The 17,191-nt window shown below is 56.5% G+C and overlaps 1 protein-coding gene across 2 annotated transcripts in view; it reads right to left on the bottom strand.

Moving 5' to 3' along the window:
- Nucleotides 1–520: 520 nt before the first annotated feature.
- MYO1F (myosin IF) overlaps nt 521–17,191 on the bottom strand; it is a 31,849-nt gene continuing 15,178 nt past the window's right edge. For both annotated transcript variants that reach the window (XM_045991459.1, XM_045991460.1), the window contains 15 exons: nt 16,848–17,015; nt 15,370–15,455; nt 14,243–14,324; nt 12,480–12,586; nt 11,880–11,978; nt 11,635–11,779; nt 5,983–6,097; nt 5,720–5,889; nt 4,872–5,017; nt 4,364–4,510; nt 4,100–4,248; nt 3,516–3,599; nt 2,774–2,969; nt 2,518–2,687; nt 521–1,836 (listed from right to left, as the gene is read on the bottom strand). In XM_045991459.1, coding sequence (XP_045847415.1) covers nt 1,760–1,836; nt 2,518–2,687; nt 2,774–2,969; nt 3,516–3,599; nt 4,100–4,248; nt 4,364–4,510; nt 4,872–5,017; nt 5,720–5,889; nt 5,983–6,097; nt 11,635–11,779; nt 11,880–11,978; nt 12,480–12,586; nt 14,243–14,324; nt 15,370–15,455; nt 16,848–17,015 — 1,941 coding nt within the window. In that variant the 3' untranslated portion in view covers nt 521–1,759. The remainder of the gene's footprint in view (nt 1,837–2,517; nt 2,688–2,773; nt 2,970–3,515; nt 3,600–4,099; nt 4,249–4,363; nt 4,511–4,871; nt 5,018–5,719; nt 5,890–5,982; nt 6,098–11,634; nt 11,780–11,879; nt 11,979–12,479; nt 12,587–14,242; nt 14,325–15,369; nt 15,456–16,847; nt 17,016–17,191) is intronic.

Here is a 17,191-nt window from a genome sequence, read left to right as displayed (position 1 = left end):
GGTGGGGTGAGGCCTCAGAAGGACACGGACCCAAGGAAGGGAGAGGACAGGCCAGGCTTAAGAAATTCTCTAAGTCAACAGGATGTGGGGCCCTGGAGTGGGCAGGGCCAAGGTGATTGAGGTTTGCAGTCTGAAGATGCTGTAACCTAGATGTGAGGCCCAGAAGGCCCTACTTCCCGTAAATGGGGTGACCGCCACGGCGGTGGGGCCCGAGGGCTATACCCCAAAATGTCAGGGCAGGCAGACTGCATGGTGAGTGCAAGGAGAGAGTAGGGAGGTGGAAGAGGAAGCCCCAGTTCCTCTTCAGCCCCAGGGAATGTCCAGCTGATGAGGTTGGTGCCTCCCGCACTTTGTCCCCAGCCTGTCCTAACGTCTAAGTGTTGCAGAGAGAGACATACACAGGGGTGGCTGGGCAGTGGAGGGACGAAGATCAGAGATGGAGGAAACCAAGGACATTCAGGGGACTGGATACGTGCTTCTGCATAATGACTGCCGAATAAAAGAGCTGTCGAGAGCCAGTGGCAACCTTGGGATTTTTTTTTTTTTTTTTCGGCCACACTCAGCTTCCCAAGGTAGGGACGGAAGAGAGAGGGTTCAGATCCTGCAGAAGGGGCTACTGGCCCGTCTTTCTCTGATAGCCCGTCTCCCATCCTCCGGCTGCTTAGGTGTCCTCTGCCCGAGTTCTCCTGTCACAGCCTGGATCGTTGTATGTGGCGTTTGCCCTCAAGATCCGTGGCCCCAGACCCTTTTCCTCCTTCTTGGCTCCTCCAGCAATGCCCACCCTCTCTCTGCGTCCCCGTCCCCTGCCCCAGCCCCTGTCCCTTCTCTGACCCAGTCCTGACCCCACCGGCTTGGCTCCGTCTCTCCCAGACTGCTCCTTGAGGGTCTGAGCCCAGAGTGGGTGTCCGTTTGGGAAGTCGGGATACTTAGGCTCAGCCCACGTCAGGATCCCCAAAGGCTCAGACTCCATCACTGGCTTGGAAGCATCTGGGGAGACCAGTAGTGAGGCTGACCCCCTAAATCCATGGCAATAGGTGCAGAAAGCCAGGGCCCTTGCATATCGGAACCGGTCCTGACCCCAGGTGAGGGAGGGCTAAGAGGGCAGGGGGGCGGGTGCAGGGGCCAGGGTTGGCCCAGACTGGGTGGTGATGGGCCATGTGGGACCTGCCTCCTTCCTCAGGGTCCAATCAGGTCCCGGATGGGTTTGGAGCCTGCAGATTCAAAGCTGACAGGACCCCCCCCCCCAGGCTATTTTCTACAGGAAGGCCAGGATGCCTTCTCTCGGCCCCCAGTTTTGACCTGCAATGGAGTATTTGCCGCTTCTCCCTCAGCCTTGTGAGAAGGTAATTCTGGTTGGCGCCTGGTAAAGTAATTCACACTTTCACCTGGCAAATGTTTATTGCCTCAGTGATGACGGAAGAAGGGGAGTCTTGCTCGTCAAGGTGTCCCCAACTGTGCTTGGCACTTTGCCGACAGGACGTAACTCATGTATACTCACAAGGCAGCTGGGAGGTAGATTCATGCTGTTAGCCCTGTTTGACACAGGAGGCAACGTGTGTGACATGGGGGGAGGCCAGGGCCCTGGGGGGGCTGCGGTGGTGACCCCCAGACCCAGGCCCTGAGTTAGGCTGGGCTGGGCTGGAGGCCACTGGGCTGGACCTTCTGGCTAACGCAGCCAAGGAAAATGAGGCCCTCGCCGGCGGGGCCTGGTTCCCTGGCAGGCAGGCGGGCAGGCAGGAGGCAGAATCTGGGCCTCCTCTCAGATCTTCTCCACGTAGTTTCCTGGGAAGAGGCCCTCCTGGCCATGCAACCGGCCTTTCCACCAGCCTGAGGCATCTGTGGGTGAGAAGGGAGCGTGAGGCAGTGTCCAGCCCACCCAGGAGAAAGCCTTCATGCTGGCTCTCTGCCTGTGTTAGTCATCGCCACTGGTGTGGCAGAAGGCAGACGCTGAAAAGAGAACTGTCAACAGATGGAAAGGAGGGAGGGACGGACGGACAAGTGGTTTTTCCTGCCACTGCCTCACATTCTGTCATGTTCTAGGCCATTCTCTTGCGCTCGTCCCTCATCTCTTTCTACAGGTGCCTCCCCTCAATCCCCATGATGGACCAGTGAGTGACCCCTTTGGGGCTCCCCGTTTACCCACAGAGGATGATGCTGAGTCCCAAGCCCCTCTGGGTGGGGGGCAGCCTAGTGGACTAAGGGAGGAGGGTGGCCTGGCCCATCCAGACATGACTGACAAGGGGTGCGGTAGGTTCTGTTATTAGCACTGTGCTCGACAGGAGAGAAAAATGAGGCCCCAGGGACTGGTCATGGTGCTGGGAGGCCAGGCCCCCAGTGTCTTAGGAGGGAAACTTCAGACCCAAGGCCTTCTAGCCTATGCAGTCACTGGCTCGGAAGAGCGTATCTTTAGTGGGCGCTGGTTGTTTCTGTTCTCCTTGGGAAGGGTGTGCAGGAATGGGGTGTTGCCTGGCTGTGTCAGGGTTCTGACTCCTCCCCTCTCTGGCCTGGAACACACACCTTCCAAGAGGATCTCGATAACCTCGTTCACGTTGAAGCTCAGCTCGTCCACATCTTGGCCCACGTACTGGTACAGTGCCCGGCACCGCGGGCCATGCATCCGAGGTTGGGGCTTGGGTCGGCCAACGCCCGGCACAGGTCGCTGCCCCACACTGCGCTTTCTCTGCATGCTGTGGGCACAGGGAGCCGTCATCACAGCCCAGACACTCCCCTGCCCCCCGTCCACCTCCTGGGGCTCCCCTCTTAACTCACTTACCCTGCCACACCCTGGTCAGGCACGTTAAGGAATTCTGTGTTGTGCTCCGAGGGGGGGCGTGCCCGGGGGCGTCTACTGGCTCTCAGGGCTGAGGATGGAGGACCCCGGAAAGGCTGCTGGGAGCCCCTTCCAGATGTGATCTCCAGGGGCAGGGGCCCACTTCTGGCAGAAGGAGGCACCCCATTGTGGCCCAGGCCTGTTGCAGGAGGAAGGGTGGGAGCATTTATCAGGGTGAAGGTAGGATTTGGGGAGGACTTAGCTCCCAAGATCCCAGGCTGAGGGAGGAGGCAACCAGTCACATGCTCAACGAAGCATGGTAAGGACTGGTCCAGAGGGAGGCTCTGCAGGGGTTAGAATTCCCCCATCCTCTTCTGTAGGTGGGCTTTTGTGGGTGGGTCTTGGAGGATGAGTAGGAGCTCAAGCTAAGTGAAAATGTGGGACGCAAGAGGAGTAAACAGCCCAAGTAAAGGCTTGGAGATAAGAACAAATTTGTTAAACCGACAGAGTACGATGTAGCTTGAGTGACAGGAGTATACGATGGGAGAAGAGAAAGGTTGGTGGTTAGCTGGGTTTGGCTTCTGAAGGGCCCTAGATCCGACTAAGCTTAGTCTGTAATCTGTGGAAGAGGGGGAGCTGTGGAGAGTTCTGGGCAGAGAACAGAGTGGTCTGCTCTATCTGTTGACAGCTGGCGTGGCTTGGGTCTTGGAGCACACAAGAGACAAGGGAAAACACGTCGCCTCACCTCTGGGAGGCCCCGGGGCTGCCCGGGTAGGGGCCTGGGCTGACCTTCGAGGTTTTCCTTGGGCCATTCCCTTCCGTGTAGGCTCTGAAATGGGAAAGGATTGGGGGATTTGAGTGATGACCAGACCACAGCAGGCTCTTGGCCCCGCCCACAAGTCCAGTCCACTCTGTGGCTCCGCCCCAGACTCCGCCCCGCCGGTTCCCTGGCTGTCCCATCGACTCCGCCCCGTAGTTACTGAGAAGCGGCTCTGCCCAATAAGTGGCTCAGCCCCCCAAGACCCAGCTCTCATTGGCCCGGTTCTCTAGGTCCGCCCACTGTCGGGAGAGGGGGGCGGGTATTCGTCTGACCACGCCCCCTCAACGTTTCTCTTCCATTCATTGGTTACCTCGCTGACCCTCTCTGTAGCTGCCCTCTCTGTAGCTGCGTCCTTCTCCTTACGTCTTTCTCGACCCACCCCTCCGTGGCCCTCACCAGCTCGGGGCCGACCTCAGTGGCTCCGCCCCCACAGCCTTAGTCCCCCTCGCTGGCCCCGCCTCATCAGGCTCCGCCTCTTTGGCTCCGCCCCCAGCTCTGCGCAGACTCACTGGAGCTCTTGGGCAACCCGTCGCCCACGCTGACTGTGAGGGACCGGCCGCTCGCCTTGAGCATCGCCACGTCGCCGGAGCCACGGGAGAAAGTGACACTGCGGGTGCCACCTCCGCCCCAGCCCTCCTTCTTCACTCGGAACTGTAGTCTGTGGGGAGAGGAGGAAGCTGCGGGGACGCCCACTCCCCAAGCTGGCCGGGGCGGCGGGGCGGGAGAGGGGGCGCTGGGCCCAGCCCAGCCCGGGGGTGGGGGCGGGGGCGTACGTGTCGCTGAAGGTGAGGGGCAGCGCCCTCCGCGCCGCCTCCTCGAAGCGCTTGCTCAGGAGGCTGACGAACTCCGTCTTGAAGACGCTCTCCAGGAAGCTGTCGGCGGCGTCTTCTTGGAGGATGAAGAAGTCGTCCTGCCTCGTGCTGGGGGAGGGGTGGGCGGGAAGGCCGGTGAGGGGGGCAGGACTGACATGTGAGGTGCGACGGGGACGGTAGGGCGAGGGGAGGGAGGGCTGATGCAGGTGGGGGAAAAGGCGAGAGGTGGCGGCGAGTGGCTGGGGAAGGTGGTCACCGAGCAGCGTCCGGGGAGGGGACAGGTGCTCTTGGCACATGAGGATGATGAGTGTGGACGCAGGGGAAGGTGGCAGGTAGGGCCAGGAGAGGGTTACGGGCATAGAGGTAGGTTAGATGGTCGGGGTGACAGATGGGTGACAAGTGTGAGGGCAGCTGAGGATGACAAGGGGGCAGATGAGGGCGACTGGGGCGGGGGAGGGCCTGGCCTCACCTGAGAGAAACTCCACGGAGGGCTTGGATCTCCAGCTTCTTCTTCAGGACCTCACGCACCTGGCCCTTCTCTGGTCCCTTCTTCACCTTCTCCCGTCCGATTATATACACACACTTGGGCGTCAGGATCAAGTCCCTTTTGATGGGCTGTGAGGATGCAGGAGCAGAGCTGGTGGCCGGAGCCCCGGGCACGGGCCACCTGGCTCCGGGGCATCAACCTCAGGCAGGGGAAGGACAGGTCAGCCGAGTGTTTCCCTCCCCGTGAGGGTGTATGAGGAGTTGATTATGTAAGAGATAGGAGGTTAAGTACGGATATATGGGCTGGGGGGGGAGTCCCGGGCCAGGGAACAGCTACGGGAGAGGCGGATGCATAGCTGCCGGGCATGGGTGCCGAGGCCAGAGGAGAGTGTACCTGGGCACAGGTGTATCTGCACCAGATGAAGATACATCCAACCGACACGCCTGTCTAGACTGGCGGAGGGTGCACCTAATGGACAGGTGTGTCCAGGGCAAATGGGGGTGGCCCTACGGTCAGGGCTTCCGGGCGAGGGAAGTGTATAATTGCAGACAGCCGTGTCTGGCCAGGGGACAGTGTATGCGATGGACAGGTGTGTCTGGGCTCCATCGGGGCCTGCTTAATAGCAGACGTATCTAGGCTAGTTGCGTGTGTACTAGCGCACAGGCGTGTCTGGCCCAGTTGAGGGTGCATCTGTGGCAGGGCAGGTGTGTCGAGGCTAGGTGGATATATACCAGTGGACAGGTGTGTCTGGGCCAGCTGAGGGGGCGCCTCTGGTGGGGGTGCCAGGCTGGGGCCAGGGTCCCAGACGCGCCCGCCTGTTAGAGCCTCACCTTGAAGCGGCGGTCGTACTTGGTGACCGAGTCAGCGAAGTCCACGCGTTCCCTCTTGCCCAGGAACTGACGCAGCTCCGGCCGCTCCTCCAGCCCCAGGTAGTCCCCGACGAAGTTCCGATTAATGCTGTTCCGTCTCCGCTCCTTCTTGTTCAGCAGGATGTTGGAAGCTGTGGGGACACCGGGTCGGGGGCAGAGGTTGTGGCCTGGCTCCTCCAAGTCCACCTGTCCCCACCCTGAGCCTCCCGCCTGCGGCCTCTCACCTTCCTCCCGCATCTCCTCGTACTTCCGGACTGCCACATGGCGCCTCCAGGCCTTCTGGATGGTGCGGGCAAAGCCATCGAACTTGCGCTCTCGCATCTCCTCCAGAAGGAAGAGCTGGGCGAGAGGGAGGGGCGGTGGGTCTTTCTCCGACCCCACCCCGCCCACTTGCTTTTGCTTACCAGCACCTGCACCCATGTTCACACACTATGGCAAATATTTTTTTTTTCTTCCCAATGACTCGACCCAGGGTTCCCTCCCAATATGGAGCACAAGCCCTCGCATTGTGGGCCGGTCTTGCAGGGTTCAAATCCCAGCTCTTTGAAGCTGTGTTGTCTTCCTAGCTGTGTTGTCTTGCCTGAAGTGGTGTAACAACGCCGTTTCTCACATTGCTAATCAAGTTATGCATGCCACCCATGTGAGGTGCACCCCGATTTCAGAGACGTTAGAAACGTGAACCAATGTGCATCTTAGAAAACCAACAAAATACTGTAAATATCAAAATCTGACACATAGAACTGTGATGTACCTGGAGACCAGGTAGTTGTATAGTGCACAACCTGCGCAGCCATACCTAGCGGCCCTGGAAAAGAGCTTTTGCAGAGAGCAGACTTTTGAGTCCAGAGGTGTCTTAGGGTATAAACTCTATTAGAGCAAGTCAGTTGAAATGCCATGAAGGATGTCCCTTCACTTAGAATAATAACCGTGAACATATCAAGGAAAGGAGCCTACTGGATATGAAAACTTATAAGTCTATAGTAATAACAATGGGGTGCTGACTGTGGAATAGAACAACCTAGTGGAGGGGTGCCTGGGTGGCTCAGTGGGTTAAAGCCTCTGCCTTTGGCTCAGGTCACAGGGATCGAGCCCCGCATTGGGCTCTCTGCTCAGCAGGGAGCCTGCTTCCTCCTCTCTCTCTCTCTCTCTCTGCCTGCCTCTCTGCCTACTTGTGATCTCTATCTGTCAAATAAATAAATAAAATCTTAAAAAAAAAAAAGAACAACCTAGTGGAATAGGACAGATGACTGGGGAATGTTGTAATTTCAAACCAATTTAGTGATAAAAGGGACAGCATTGTCAATCAGTGATATATTGGAATGGGAAATACTATAAATAAAATGAGTCTTTCTTTAGGAAAATAATTAGCACTTCACCCAGAGGGATTTGTCAGATACACAAATACCACATCACTGCTAAAAGCCTGGCTATCTGCTTCACTGACCAAGATGGTTGATGTTTCCCAGAAACCCCAGGGTTCCCTGCAAGGACTAAAGTAATTCTGTAGATACTTGGTTCAAATGCACGTTAAAAAGTATGTTTAGGGGCGCCTGGGTGGCTCAGTGGGTTAAGCCTCTGCCTTCGTCTCAGGTCATGATCTCAGGGTCCTGGGATCGAGCCCCACATCGGGCTCTCTGCTCAGCAGGGAGCCTGCTTCCTCCTCTCTCTCTGCCTGCTGCTCTGCCTACTTGTGATTTCTCTCTGTCAAATAAATAAATAAAAAGCTTAAAAAAATAAAAAGTATGTTTGGAGATGCACCTGGGTGGCTTGGTTGAGCGTCCGACTTTTGATTTTTGGCTTGGGTCATGATCTCAGATCTCAGAGTCGTGAGATTGACCCCCATGGGGGGGGGGTCTGTCCTCAGCAGGGAGTCACTTCTCTCTTTCTCTCTCCCTCTCCGTCTGTCCCTCCCCCCACTCATGCTCGCTCTCTCTCCCTCTTCCTCTCCTTCTGCCCCTTCCCCTGGCTCATTCTCTAAAATAAATTAATCTTTACATACTTTTAAAGCTGTGGGTGTTTATAAGTGTTCACGAGAGGTGGGGATCTTTTCACCAGGAAGGAATCCTAACCCCACCAAGATTAAAGCTTCACGGCCTGCAGGGAATCAAGTGGAGTTTCCATATCCCCTTTGTTTCTCAGACTGATATTGGGTCAGTGTGTCTGTGTGCAAATTATGCCTAAGTAATGCCTCGTGTAGGGTGTCTGGAGGACACATAAGTACATTCTGCACTTTGCCGAGACAACGTCAAGTGTGAATAAAGAACTTGCTGAACTGGAGGTCAACCAGCAGTCCTCTCTGCCTCAGCTGTTTAGGGCAGATGGGATGAGTGTCCTGCAACCTTGTTATTTCTGCTCAGGAAGGGTATTCATTTTCAATTTGGGAAAGGAATCTTCCTGTCTACAGAATTTAAAATTCATCTCCTTCCAGGGCGTCTGGGTGGCTCAGTCGCTTGAATGACTGACTTTGGCTCAGGTCATGAACCTGGGGTCCTGGTTTCAAGCCCCACATTGGGCTCCCTGATCAGTGGGGAGTCCGCTTGATCCTCTCCCTCTGCCCCTCCCCTGCTTGTGCTCTCTCTCTCAAATATATAAACAAAATCTTAAAAAAAAAAAAAATTCATCTCCTTCAGGGCACCTGGGTGGCTCAGTCAGTTAAGTGTCTGCCTTTGGCTCAGGTCATGATCCCAGGGTCCAGGAATGGAGCCCTGAGTCAGGGTCCTAGCTCAGCAGGGAGTCTGCTTCTCTCTGCCTCTCTCCCTACTCGTGCTCTTTCTCTCTCTCTTTCAAATAAATGAAATCTTTTTAAAAATAAAGTTCATCTCCTTCATGTGCTGAGGGCAGAGCTGCATGTGGTTACGGTGTGTGAGATGGGCCCCAGATCTGAGGTTATCTTAGTGTACTGGCTCAAATAGTGTTTCTCCCCACCCCCAAATTCATGTCCACTGGGAAGCTGTGAATGTGACCTTGGCTGGAAAGAGCATATTTGCAGATGCAATCAAGTTAAAATGAGGTCATACTGGAGTAGGCTGGGCCCTCAGTCCAGTATGACTGGTGTCCTTCCAAGAGGGACTTTTGGACCCAGACACAGAGGACGAGGCCATGCGGTGACAGAGGCAGAGACCAGGGTGATCAGGAATGGCAAGGACAGCGGGCGACCACCAGATGTTAGGGGAGAGTCAAAGATCTTCCCTGGAGACTTTAGCGGGAGCACAGCCCTGTTGACACCTTCATTTTGGATTTCTGGCCTTCAGAAACATGAGGAAATTAATTTCTGTTGACTTAAGCTATCCAGCTGATGATACTTGTTACAGTAGCCACCGGAAATGAACACGCCCAGCCTGATGGGCAGTGAAGGCCGGCACGTGCGTAAAACATCAAGGATATTTTGGGTCCGTGTTTACAAGACACGGATTCCAAGTCAGAATCATCTGGGTAAGTGCATTTGTGGTTGAGAAAGTCCCCAACTCCATTAGGGTAAGTTAATTTGATCAGTTTTGATACAGCCCAGTTATAAACAGTCATAAAACTGTTCCCATGTTTGTTTCTTCTGTTTTCATTTTACTAAAATGATTCTCATTGGGATTAGTTTTGTCCCGTGCAAATTTTCAGCCTTTCTTGTTTCCTTACAAAATGTTTCCACCAAAATTTTCCCTTTGCGAACGTCATTATTTCCAGCCAGTTCATCTTCCTCACCTCAACGTGTGCTGACTGCATTTTTGGGTCAGAATTTGACTTTACCTTATATAGTCTTAGCCAGGGTCAATTTTTAAAAATTTAAAAAAGGTTTATTTGAGAGAGAATGAGAGCGATGGGGGGAGGGGCCAAGGGGAGAGGAAGAGAGAGTCTTCCGTGGACTCCGGGCTGAGCTCAGAGCCCCACACCCGGCTCCATCTCATGACCCTGAGATCATGACCTGAGCCAAAACCAAGATTCGGGTACTGAACTGACTGCGCCACCCAGGTGTCCCAAAGACTGTTCTTATTTCTTGGAGCAAATACATCTATAGGGAGAAGGTCTAGAGGGAGGTACAGACAAGTTTGGGGGACCAAGAAGAGCCTGAGCACCCAAGATAATTTTCTTCTCTTTTTTCCTTCCTTCCTTCCCTTCCTTTTTCCTTTTCTCCCTTTCCCTTCCCTTCCTTTCCCTTTCCTTCTCCTTCCCTTCCCTTCCCTTTCCTTTTTCTTTTTCTTCCCTTTTCCGTCCCTTCCCTTTCATTTCGTTTCCTTCCCTTCCCCTTTCCTTCCCATTCCCTTCCTTTCCTTTCCCCCTTTCTCTCCTTTCTTTCTTCCCCTCCCTCCCTCCTTCCTCTCTCTTTCTCCTTCTCTCCTCTCTTTCTCTTTCTTTCCTCTATGCCCAACGCAGGGTTTGAACACATGACCCTGAGACCAAGAGTCACACCTCTACTCACTGAACCAACCAGGAGCCCCAGCAATTTTTGTAGCAGTGAAGTCTCCAGAGTCTCCTCTCCACTGTGTTATGTATCTGGTTTGATGAGGGAACAGTCACTTGTAAGTTACAGTAAGGTCAAGGGAATCATCTGGACAATCCAGTTGCCTTCAAGTCCCTGAGTGGTTGGTGGGGCAGGTACTCGGACCATGCAGGCGGTGAGGCACCTCGCCAGGCCTGGGCAGGCGGCAGCCCTCTCCCCAGGGCTCCAGCTGGGCCCAGGCTGGGGGACATAAGATTTGCACGGGAGTGCAGTGAGCTAGCATATCTCATCAGATAGCCAGCTCCCGGCTTGCTCTCCAGTCCTGGTATGGAAGCAGGTGGCCACGCAGGCCACCCAAGGGGATTCCTTGCCCTGCCTTTTTAGTTATTTATTTTTTAAGATTTTATTTTTAAGTAATCTCTACACCTAACGTGGGGGCTTAAACTTCCAACCCTGAGACCAAGAGTTGCATGCCCCACGGACAGCCAGCCGGGCGCCCCACCTCCTCTTGGCCCTGATTTTTGTTCTCCTTGTCATTGTTGCTGTTTAAAAGACCCCCTCCCCAGGTTTATTGAGATCTAACTGACATATAACAATGTGTAAATTTAAGGTGCGCAGGCCTTGATTTGATACATGTATGTGTTACAGAATGATGGCCTCCTAGGCTAGCTAGCTCCGACGGTTACCGTTTCTTTTTCTGTGGTGTGAGAACAGGGGAGATGAGCTCGGAGCAAGTTCCCAGTCTATAACACAGCACGGTCAACGACAGTCACCGCGCTTACAGTAGGTCCCAGCACAGATCTGTCATTGTGACTTCGTTTTCTCCCTGCGAGCAGACGCAGCTTCGCGTTGGTGGCCCTCCCAGCCTCTTGCTCAAAGGCTTAGAGCCGGTGCCGTGCAGGAGGGATGGTTTGTGCGTGGAGAATGCGGAGTCAGGTTTGTCTGCCGCCGCTCAGGGCCTGGGGCAGGTCTTGGGATCAGTCAACCCCCGCGTTGACGAGAGTCTCAGACCCAGGGACTCAGTGTGCTCACGAAGGAAGGAAGGAGGGAAGAGGTAAGAAAACATAGGAGAGGAGAAAGCACAGAAGGGTCTTAGTAAAAAAAGGAAGAAAGCCGAAAGAAGGAAACAAGGGACAAGCGACATTCTGGAGAAGCTGTGAGTTCTTGCCCCTCGTGGGTTACGAGTTTCCCCATCTGCCTCCTGGCCCCCGTGCCTGTCCGGCTCATTTGGGTTTTTCTGAGCACTCGCTACCTGCCACACGCCGCATAGCGGACTTCCTGTTTTGTCTGAGCCTCACCCCCATCCTGCTGGGGGCTACCACTCTCCCCACTTTCCAGATGAAGAAACGGAGGCTCTGAGGGGGTAAGGCAACAGGCCCGAGCCATAAAGGGGCCTAAAGAGCCGGACCCGCGCCCGTGCGGGGATGCAGGTGTCTCTCACACTCACCGACTCAGGGTTCTTGACAAAGACCTTGGTGCTCCCCATCTGGTACTGGTCTGGCTCCATGTTCACCGCCCGGAGCAGGTGCTGGACTCCCCGACGTTCATCCCCACGCCACTGGGGCCACGTCTCAGGGGTCAGGATGGCGTACCTGGAGGCAGAGGGTGTGGGAAGGTTTGGGGTGCATGTCCGTGCTGGCCGCTCCTCTGCGGGCTGGCGGTGGGCGCGGGGGGCAGGCAGGGGAGCCTCACCTCTGCAGGAACTTGGCGAACTGGCGGCGGTAGGCGAAGCCAGCCCGGCGCACCCTGATGTTCTCCTTTAGGCCTAGGTACTCCACCTGGTGCTTGACCCTGAGGGGGAGGCAGTGTGAGTCTCCTGTGCTCCCTGGTCTGGAGCGGGGGCGGGGGCGGGGGCTGCTGCTGAGCCGGGATGGGGAGGGCAGATGCGCGACCAGGGGGTCTGGATTCGTGCTGGGGGCAGTTTGGGTGGGGGAGGGGGTGACTTCAGTGTCCGGGAGTCAGTTCGGTGGGGTGGGGGTCTGCCTTCTAGGGGGAGGGGCCTGTGTGAGTTCTGTGGTCGGTTCCAGGGTTCTCGGGGTGCGTCCTAGGGTTTGAGGACAGAGGGGACTGCGCTAGTCCCTGGGTCACTCTACACTCGGTTCTGCTCATCCCTGGAGTCCGGGGGTCTTGGTGGGTGCCAGGTAGAACCCCGGGACCCCTGAGGAGTTTCGCACTGGTCCTAGGGGTCAGCCTCGCTCAGCCTTGGGATGGGTCCTGTGATTCTGGGCAGGCTCTGGGAGGAGGGTCGGTCTGGGGGGACAGGCTGGCTGGACTGGTGCCCCTGGTGGTTACCTGCTCTCTTCCCAGTCACGGGGCTTCTTGGTCTCATTGGGCTTGATGCAGCGGATGTAGTGAGGGGTACACCTCTTCAGCGTGCCCACCAGGTCATTGGCTTGTTTCTGAGGCGGAGGAGAAGGCGGGGATGGGTGCACAGATGGGACCCTTGGACCCTCTCTCCTCCCACCCCGAATCCAGGCCCAGGAGATGGGACACATCGGGCCGGCTCCCGGCGAGCCACGGGGCCCGCCGTCCCTGGCCTGCGCATTCTTCCCCTAGTGCACACCGTGGGGACCTGATACTGTGGGTCTGCCTGATCCTCGGGCCTCAGACCAGCAGCTCCCCTGCCTGCAGCACCCACCGCTTCATCTGGCGCCTAGCAAGTGCTCAGCGAACGTTTGTTGATGGACTAACAGAGCTCTCAGGAGAGCATGTTGCATTGAACATTCCTGCCTGTCCTTTTGGGGGGACTACTTCTTTGCAAGTAGGGAATCCTCTGTGTGTGTGTGTGTGCGCGCGCCTTGGGTTGTGCATTTGAGTCCCTTGGAAGAGACTAGGAAGGACATTGTTCCAGGTCGGGGGACTGGAGAGAGTGGCCTGGGAGAGCTTGATGTGGACTGTGGCTCTGCTGTGTGATCCAGGCCAGTGACTGCTGCTCTGAGCCTTGGTCTCCCCAAGCCCCGGGTGCGACTAGTCCCATATCTGTAACGTGTCCCACGTTGGCTGCCTGCACTGGCAAGTGCCCAGAGCGTGGTTATGAAGAGATTTTTAGAATGGGACACCCAGTTGGCAGCAGCATTATTCACCGTAGGGAAAAGGTGAAAACAACCTGAGTGTCCATCCATGGAGGAATGGATTGGACAAATGAGCTCCATTCATAGCTTTAAGACTTCAGCCTTCAAAAGGAAGGACGTCCTGATATCTGCCTCAACATGGACGGACTCTGAGGACATTTTGCTGAGTGAGGTAAGCCAGCCACAGAAGGACACATCCCACAGGACACATCCCACTCCCAGGAGGTCCCCAGAGGAGTTCCCGTCCACACAGACAGGAGAGGAGATGGTGGGAGCCAGGGCTGGGGCAGGGGGTGGGGATTCCATTCTTTGTGGGGACAGAGTTTCAGTGTGGAAAGATGGAAAGTTCTGGAGAAAGTTCTGGAGACAGTTTGGGGTGATGGAAAGTTCTGGAGATGGAGGGTGGGGGTGGTGTGGTTCATGCCACCGAGCTGTACACGTAACGATGGTTGAGACGGTACATTTTATGTAACTTTGATCACAATTCAAATTAAAGTGGCAAAGAACCAAAAGACCAAAACAGTATTTTTTTTTTAAATTTTTTTTTCTTTTTTACAGATTGAGAGAGAGAGAGAGAGAGAGAGAGAGAGAGATTACAAGTAGGCAGAGCAGCAGCCAGAGAGGGGAGGAAGCAGGCTCCCCGCCAAGCAGAGAGCCCGATACGGGGCTCGATCCCAGAGACCCTGAGATCATGACCTGAGCTGAAGGCAGAGGCTTAACCCACTGAGCCACCCAGGCGCCCCGACCAAAACAGTATTAAGATGATTGTTCACTTTCGGATTTAGAGAGTTGGGGGGACTCCAAGGAAACTGGTCCAGCCCCTACTAACCCCAGAGCTGGAAGAAAACCCTGCTGCACAGAGGGTGCCGGTGGGGGGGGGGTGCGGAGGCCCCAGGACGCATGAAAGACAGACGGCAGGACGGGTAGAGGACAGTCCCCAGCCCTCCCCAGGCCCAGCTCCTCTCTCTCCTGCCCCAGGCCCACCTTGATCTTGGAGCCAGCCGTGCTGGGGCGGCCCTTCTTGTCCACATCCAGCTTCTCAGGGAAGAGCATCCGGAGGAAGGCCCTGGGCAGAGCGGGGGGGGGGGGGGGGACAGGAGGAGTCAGAGGGCAGCTGAACCTTGGGTGCCCTCTCCCAGGGGAGCACAGTGCTCCCTGAATGTGGGGGTGTGATGGTGAGAACCGGAGAGACGCTTTTGTCCTTCTGGCTTCTGCAAATGGTCCCAGTTGGGTAGTGGTCATGGCTGCAAAGCTCTATACGTTTAAAAAAATCACTTCTGAAGTTGGGTGTGTTTCATGGCATGCAAGTTGTACCCGAAGAAGCTGGTTTTCAAGTCGTGTTGTGCATAGCTTAGATTCTACGTGGATGTGGAATGTAACAGACCGCGCGCTCCAGACCGCAGGATCGCAAATTCAGATGTGCCCGTGGGTCTGGAGGAGGCACCCGGGACGCTCGTTACAGGGCAGACCCTGATGTCCCAGGTCCAGGGCCAAGTGCATTTGTACCCAGCTCAGAGGACGCTCCTGTTCTTGGCCCAGGAGTCAGATTTCAGCCTTTTCCTGACCGCCTTTCTTGCGATGCCATATTACTATCTGCCCTTTTTCCTGGTTGCATGCCTGCTCCCCACTTGGCTCTCCACTCAATGAGGGCCCCTGTGTTCTCTGACCTGTTCAATCTCCATCCCTACTGGTCCCAGGAAATGGTGCCCAGCCCACGGCAGGGCTTGAATTACATTTGGAAGTTAAAAAGGCAAAAAATGGAACCTGGTGTGCAGCTGTGGTCAGGGAAATGGGTCCATGTGTCAATACAGGAAGAAGGCCAGGTGCGATGTGTTCTCACGGTGCACCAGGGGACACTGTCTACACCCCGCATCAGCTGGGCTTGCACAGGGGAGACCTGGACGGGCCATAAGGAACTGCCCCTAGGGTTCTCCTTACTTCTTCCTGTAGCCCTCAGGCTGCTGTTGAATCAGAACCAGTCCCTAGAAACGCTGTCCCTGCAGACAGCCACCCACACAAAGCATGATGGGAGCTCACGGGAAGATGGAGAGGGTCCTGGCCTAATCCCCCAGCCCCCCCATGCCCCAGCTTTGTGCCCGGAGGCCACTCACTGCTCACTGGTCTGCATCAGCTCTATGAGGTCAGAGAAGAGAACGTCCCGGTTCCGCTCACAGAAACCATTAACATCGTAGGAGACCTGGAGGGAGACAGTGTTGGGGGGAATGAGGGGCTGAAGCCTGAGGTGCTGCTTACATCCCAGGTGGCCCGGGTCCCGTGAGGGCCTGCCCTGAGCTGACCGAATGGGGGCGGTACCTATGGTTCCTAATAAGGGGCAGGGGGCTTAGGAGTGCCTGGGTGGCTCAGTGGGTTAAGCCTCTGCCTTTGGCTCGGGTCATGATCTCAGGATCCTGGGATCGAGCACTGCATCGGGCTCTCTGCTCAGCAGGGAGCCTTCTTCTTCCCCCAACCCCCACCTGCCTCTCTGCCTACTTGTGATCTGTCAAATAAATAAATAAAATCTTTAAAAAAGGGGTGTCAGGGGGCGCCTGGGTGGCTCAGTGGGTTAAAACCTCTGCTTTCGGCTCAGGTCATGATCCCAGGGTCCTGGGATCAAGCCAGGACTCTCTGCTCAGCAGGGAGCCTGCTTCACCCCGCCTCTGCCTGCCTCTCTGTCTACTTGTGAGCTCTCTCTGTCAAATAAATAAATAAAATCTTAAAAAAAAAAAGGGAGAGGGTCAGGGGGCTACAGCATGGGCTTGGGGTTGGGGTCCATGGAAGTCTGATGTTTAAGTGCAGGTTGGAGGGCCGGGGTTGCAGCCTGGACAGAGGGTCCTTGCGGGGTCTGCTGTTTCATCTGAGCTCAGAAGGTCAGATTGAGTGTGTTGTGGGCAGTCGAAGGGGTGGGGTTGGTGTCAGGAGGGTTCCGGCACTGGCTGGGGTCCACGGGGGTCTCCCGTCAGGTTTGTGGGCTAGGTCGGCATCGAAGGTGGGGGCTCTCCGTAGTCCTGGGAGCTATTCCCTGGCTGAAGGAACACAGGAGCTCTAGCCCAGTGTGGGGGCCGGGAGATCCCTGGGGACGTCTGCCGCTACTTGAGGTCAGTGGGAGAGTCTACAGTCCTGTCAGTGGGGGAGGAGGACGGTGGCCAGGGTCAGAGGCCAGCGGATTTCTATAGTCTGGTAGGAGTCTGCAGGGGGCTCCCGCCCATTTTGGAGGGCCGCGGCTTACAGCTTGGGCCTGGGGTCTTTGAGTTTGGGTTAGAAGGCTGTGTCCTGGGTCAGGGGGTGTGTGGGGTTTGCAGCTCAGATCGGGGTGTGAGAGTCTGCTGCCCAATGTGGGGCCAATGGGAGGGAGTTTCTGTCCTATTAGGCGGAGCTGTCCTGTTAGCAAAGACAGCTGTGACCTTGGTGGGGGCGGCAGTGGGGGTTTCCACAGCCCCAGCTGAAGGACCATGGTGGGGGAGGGGCAGGCCAGTTCCTGGGGGTCGGTGGGAGGGCTGGGGCAAGGGGTCGTGGAGTCCTGCGGCTCTGGCTGCAGGAGGTTGGGAGGCCGCGCCCCGGTGGGACGCGCGGGGGCGGGGCAGGGGCGCACCTTGCCGGCGTAGTGGTGGATGACGAAGCCCGAGCTCCAGCTGTTGAAGTGCTCGTGGGTCCCCACGGCCGCCTGCAGCTTCTGCAGCAGGGTCTGGTCGGCGCCGCCGCCGGTGGCGTGCATGGTGGCGCACACGTCGTCCAGGACGCTCATGATGCCCGGGGGGCTCTGCGGGCGGGGGAGAGGGGCCGCGGCTCAGCCTGGCCGGGCCCCGCCCCTACCCCGAACTGGGAGGATGTGGAGGCGGCAGGGCAAGCAAGCGACGAGATCCAAATACAAGAGCCAAAGTGGGGGTGCTGGCGGTGTGGGGGGCTGTGCTGGAAGCCTGCTGGGGGGCAGAACGG

The sequence above is a fragment of the Meles meles genome, chromosome 20 (genome assembly GCF_922984935.1).
Source record: "Meles meles chromosome 20, mMelMel3.1 paternal haplotype, whole genome shotgun sequence".
In the NCBI taxonomy this organism is placed as follows: domain Eukaryota; kingdom Metazoa; phylum Chordata; class Mammalia; order Carnivora; family Mustelidae; genus Meles; species Meles meles.
The sequence above is the reverse complement of the archived record's forward strand: the minus strand, read 5'-3'. Positions and strand labels throughout refer to the sequence as shown.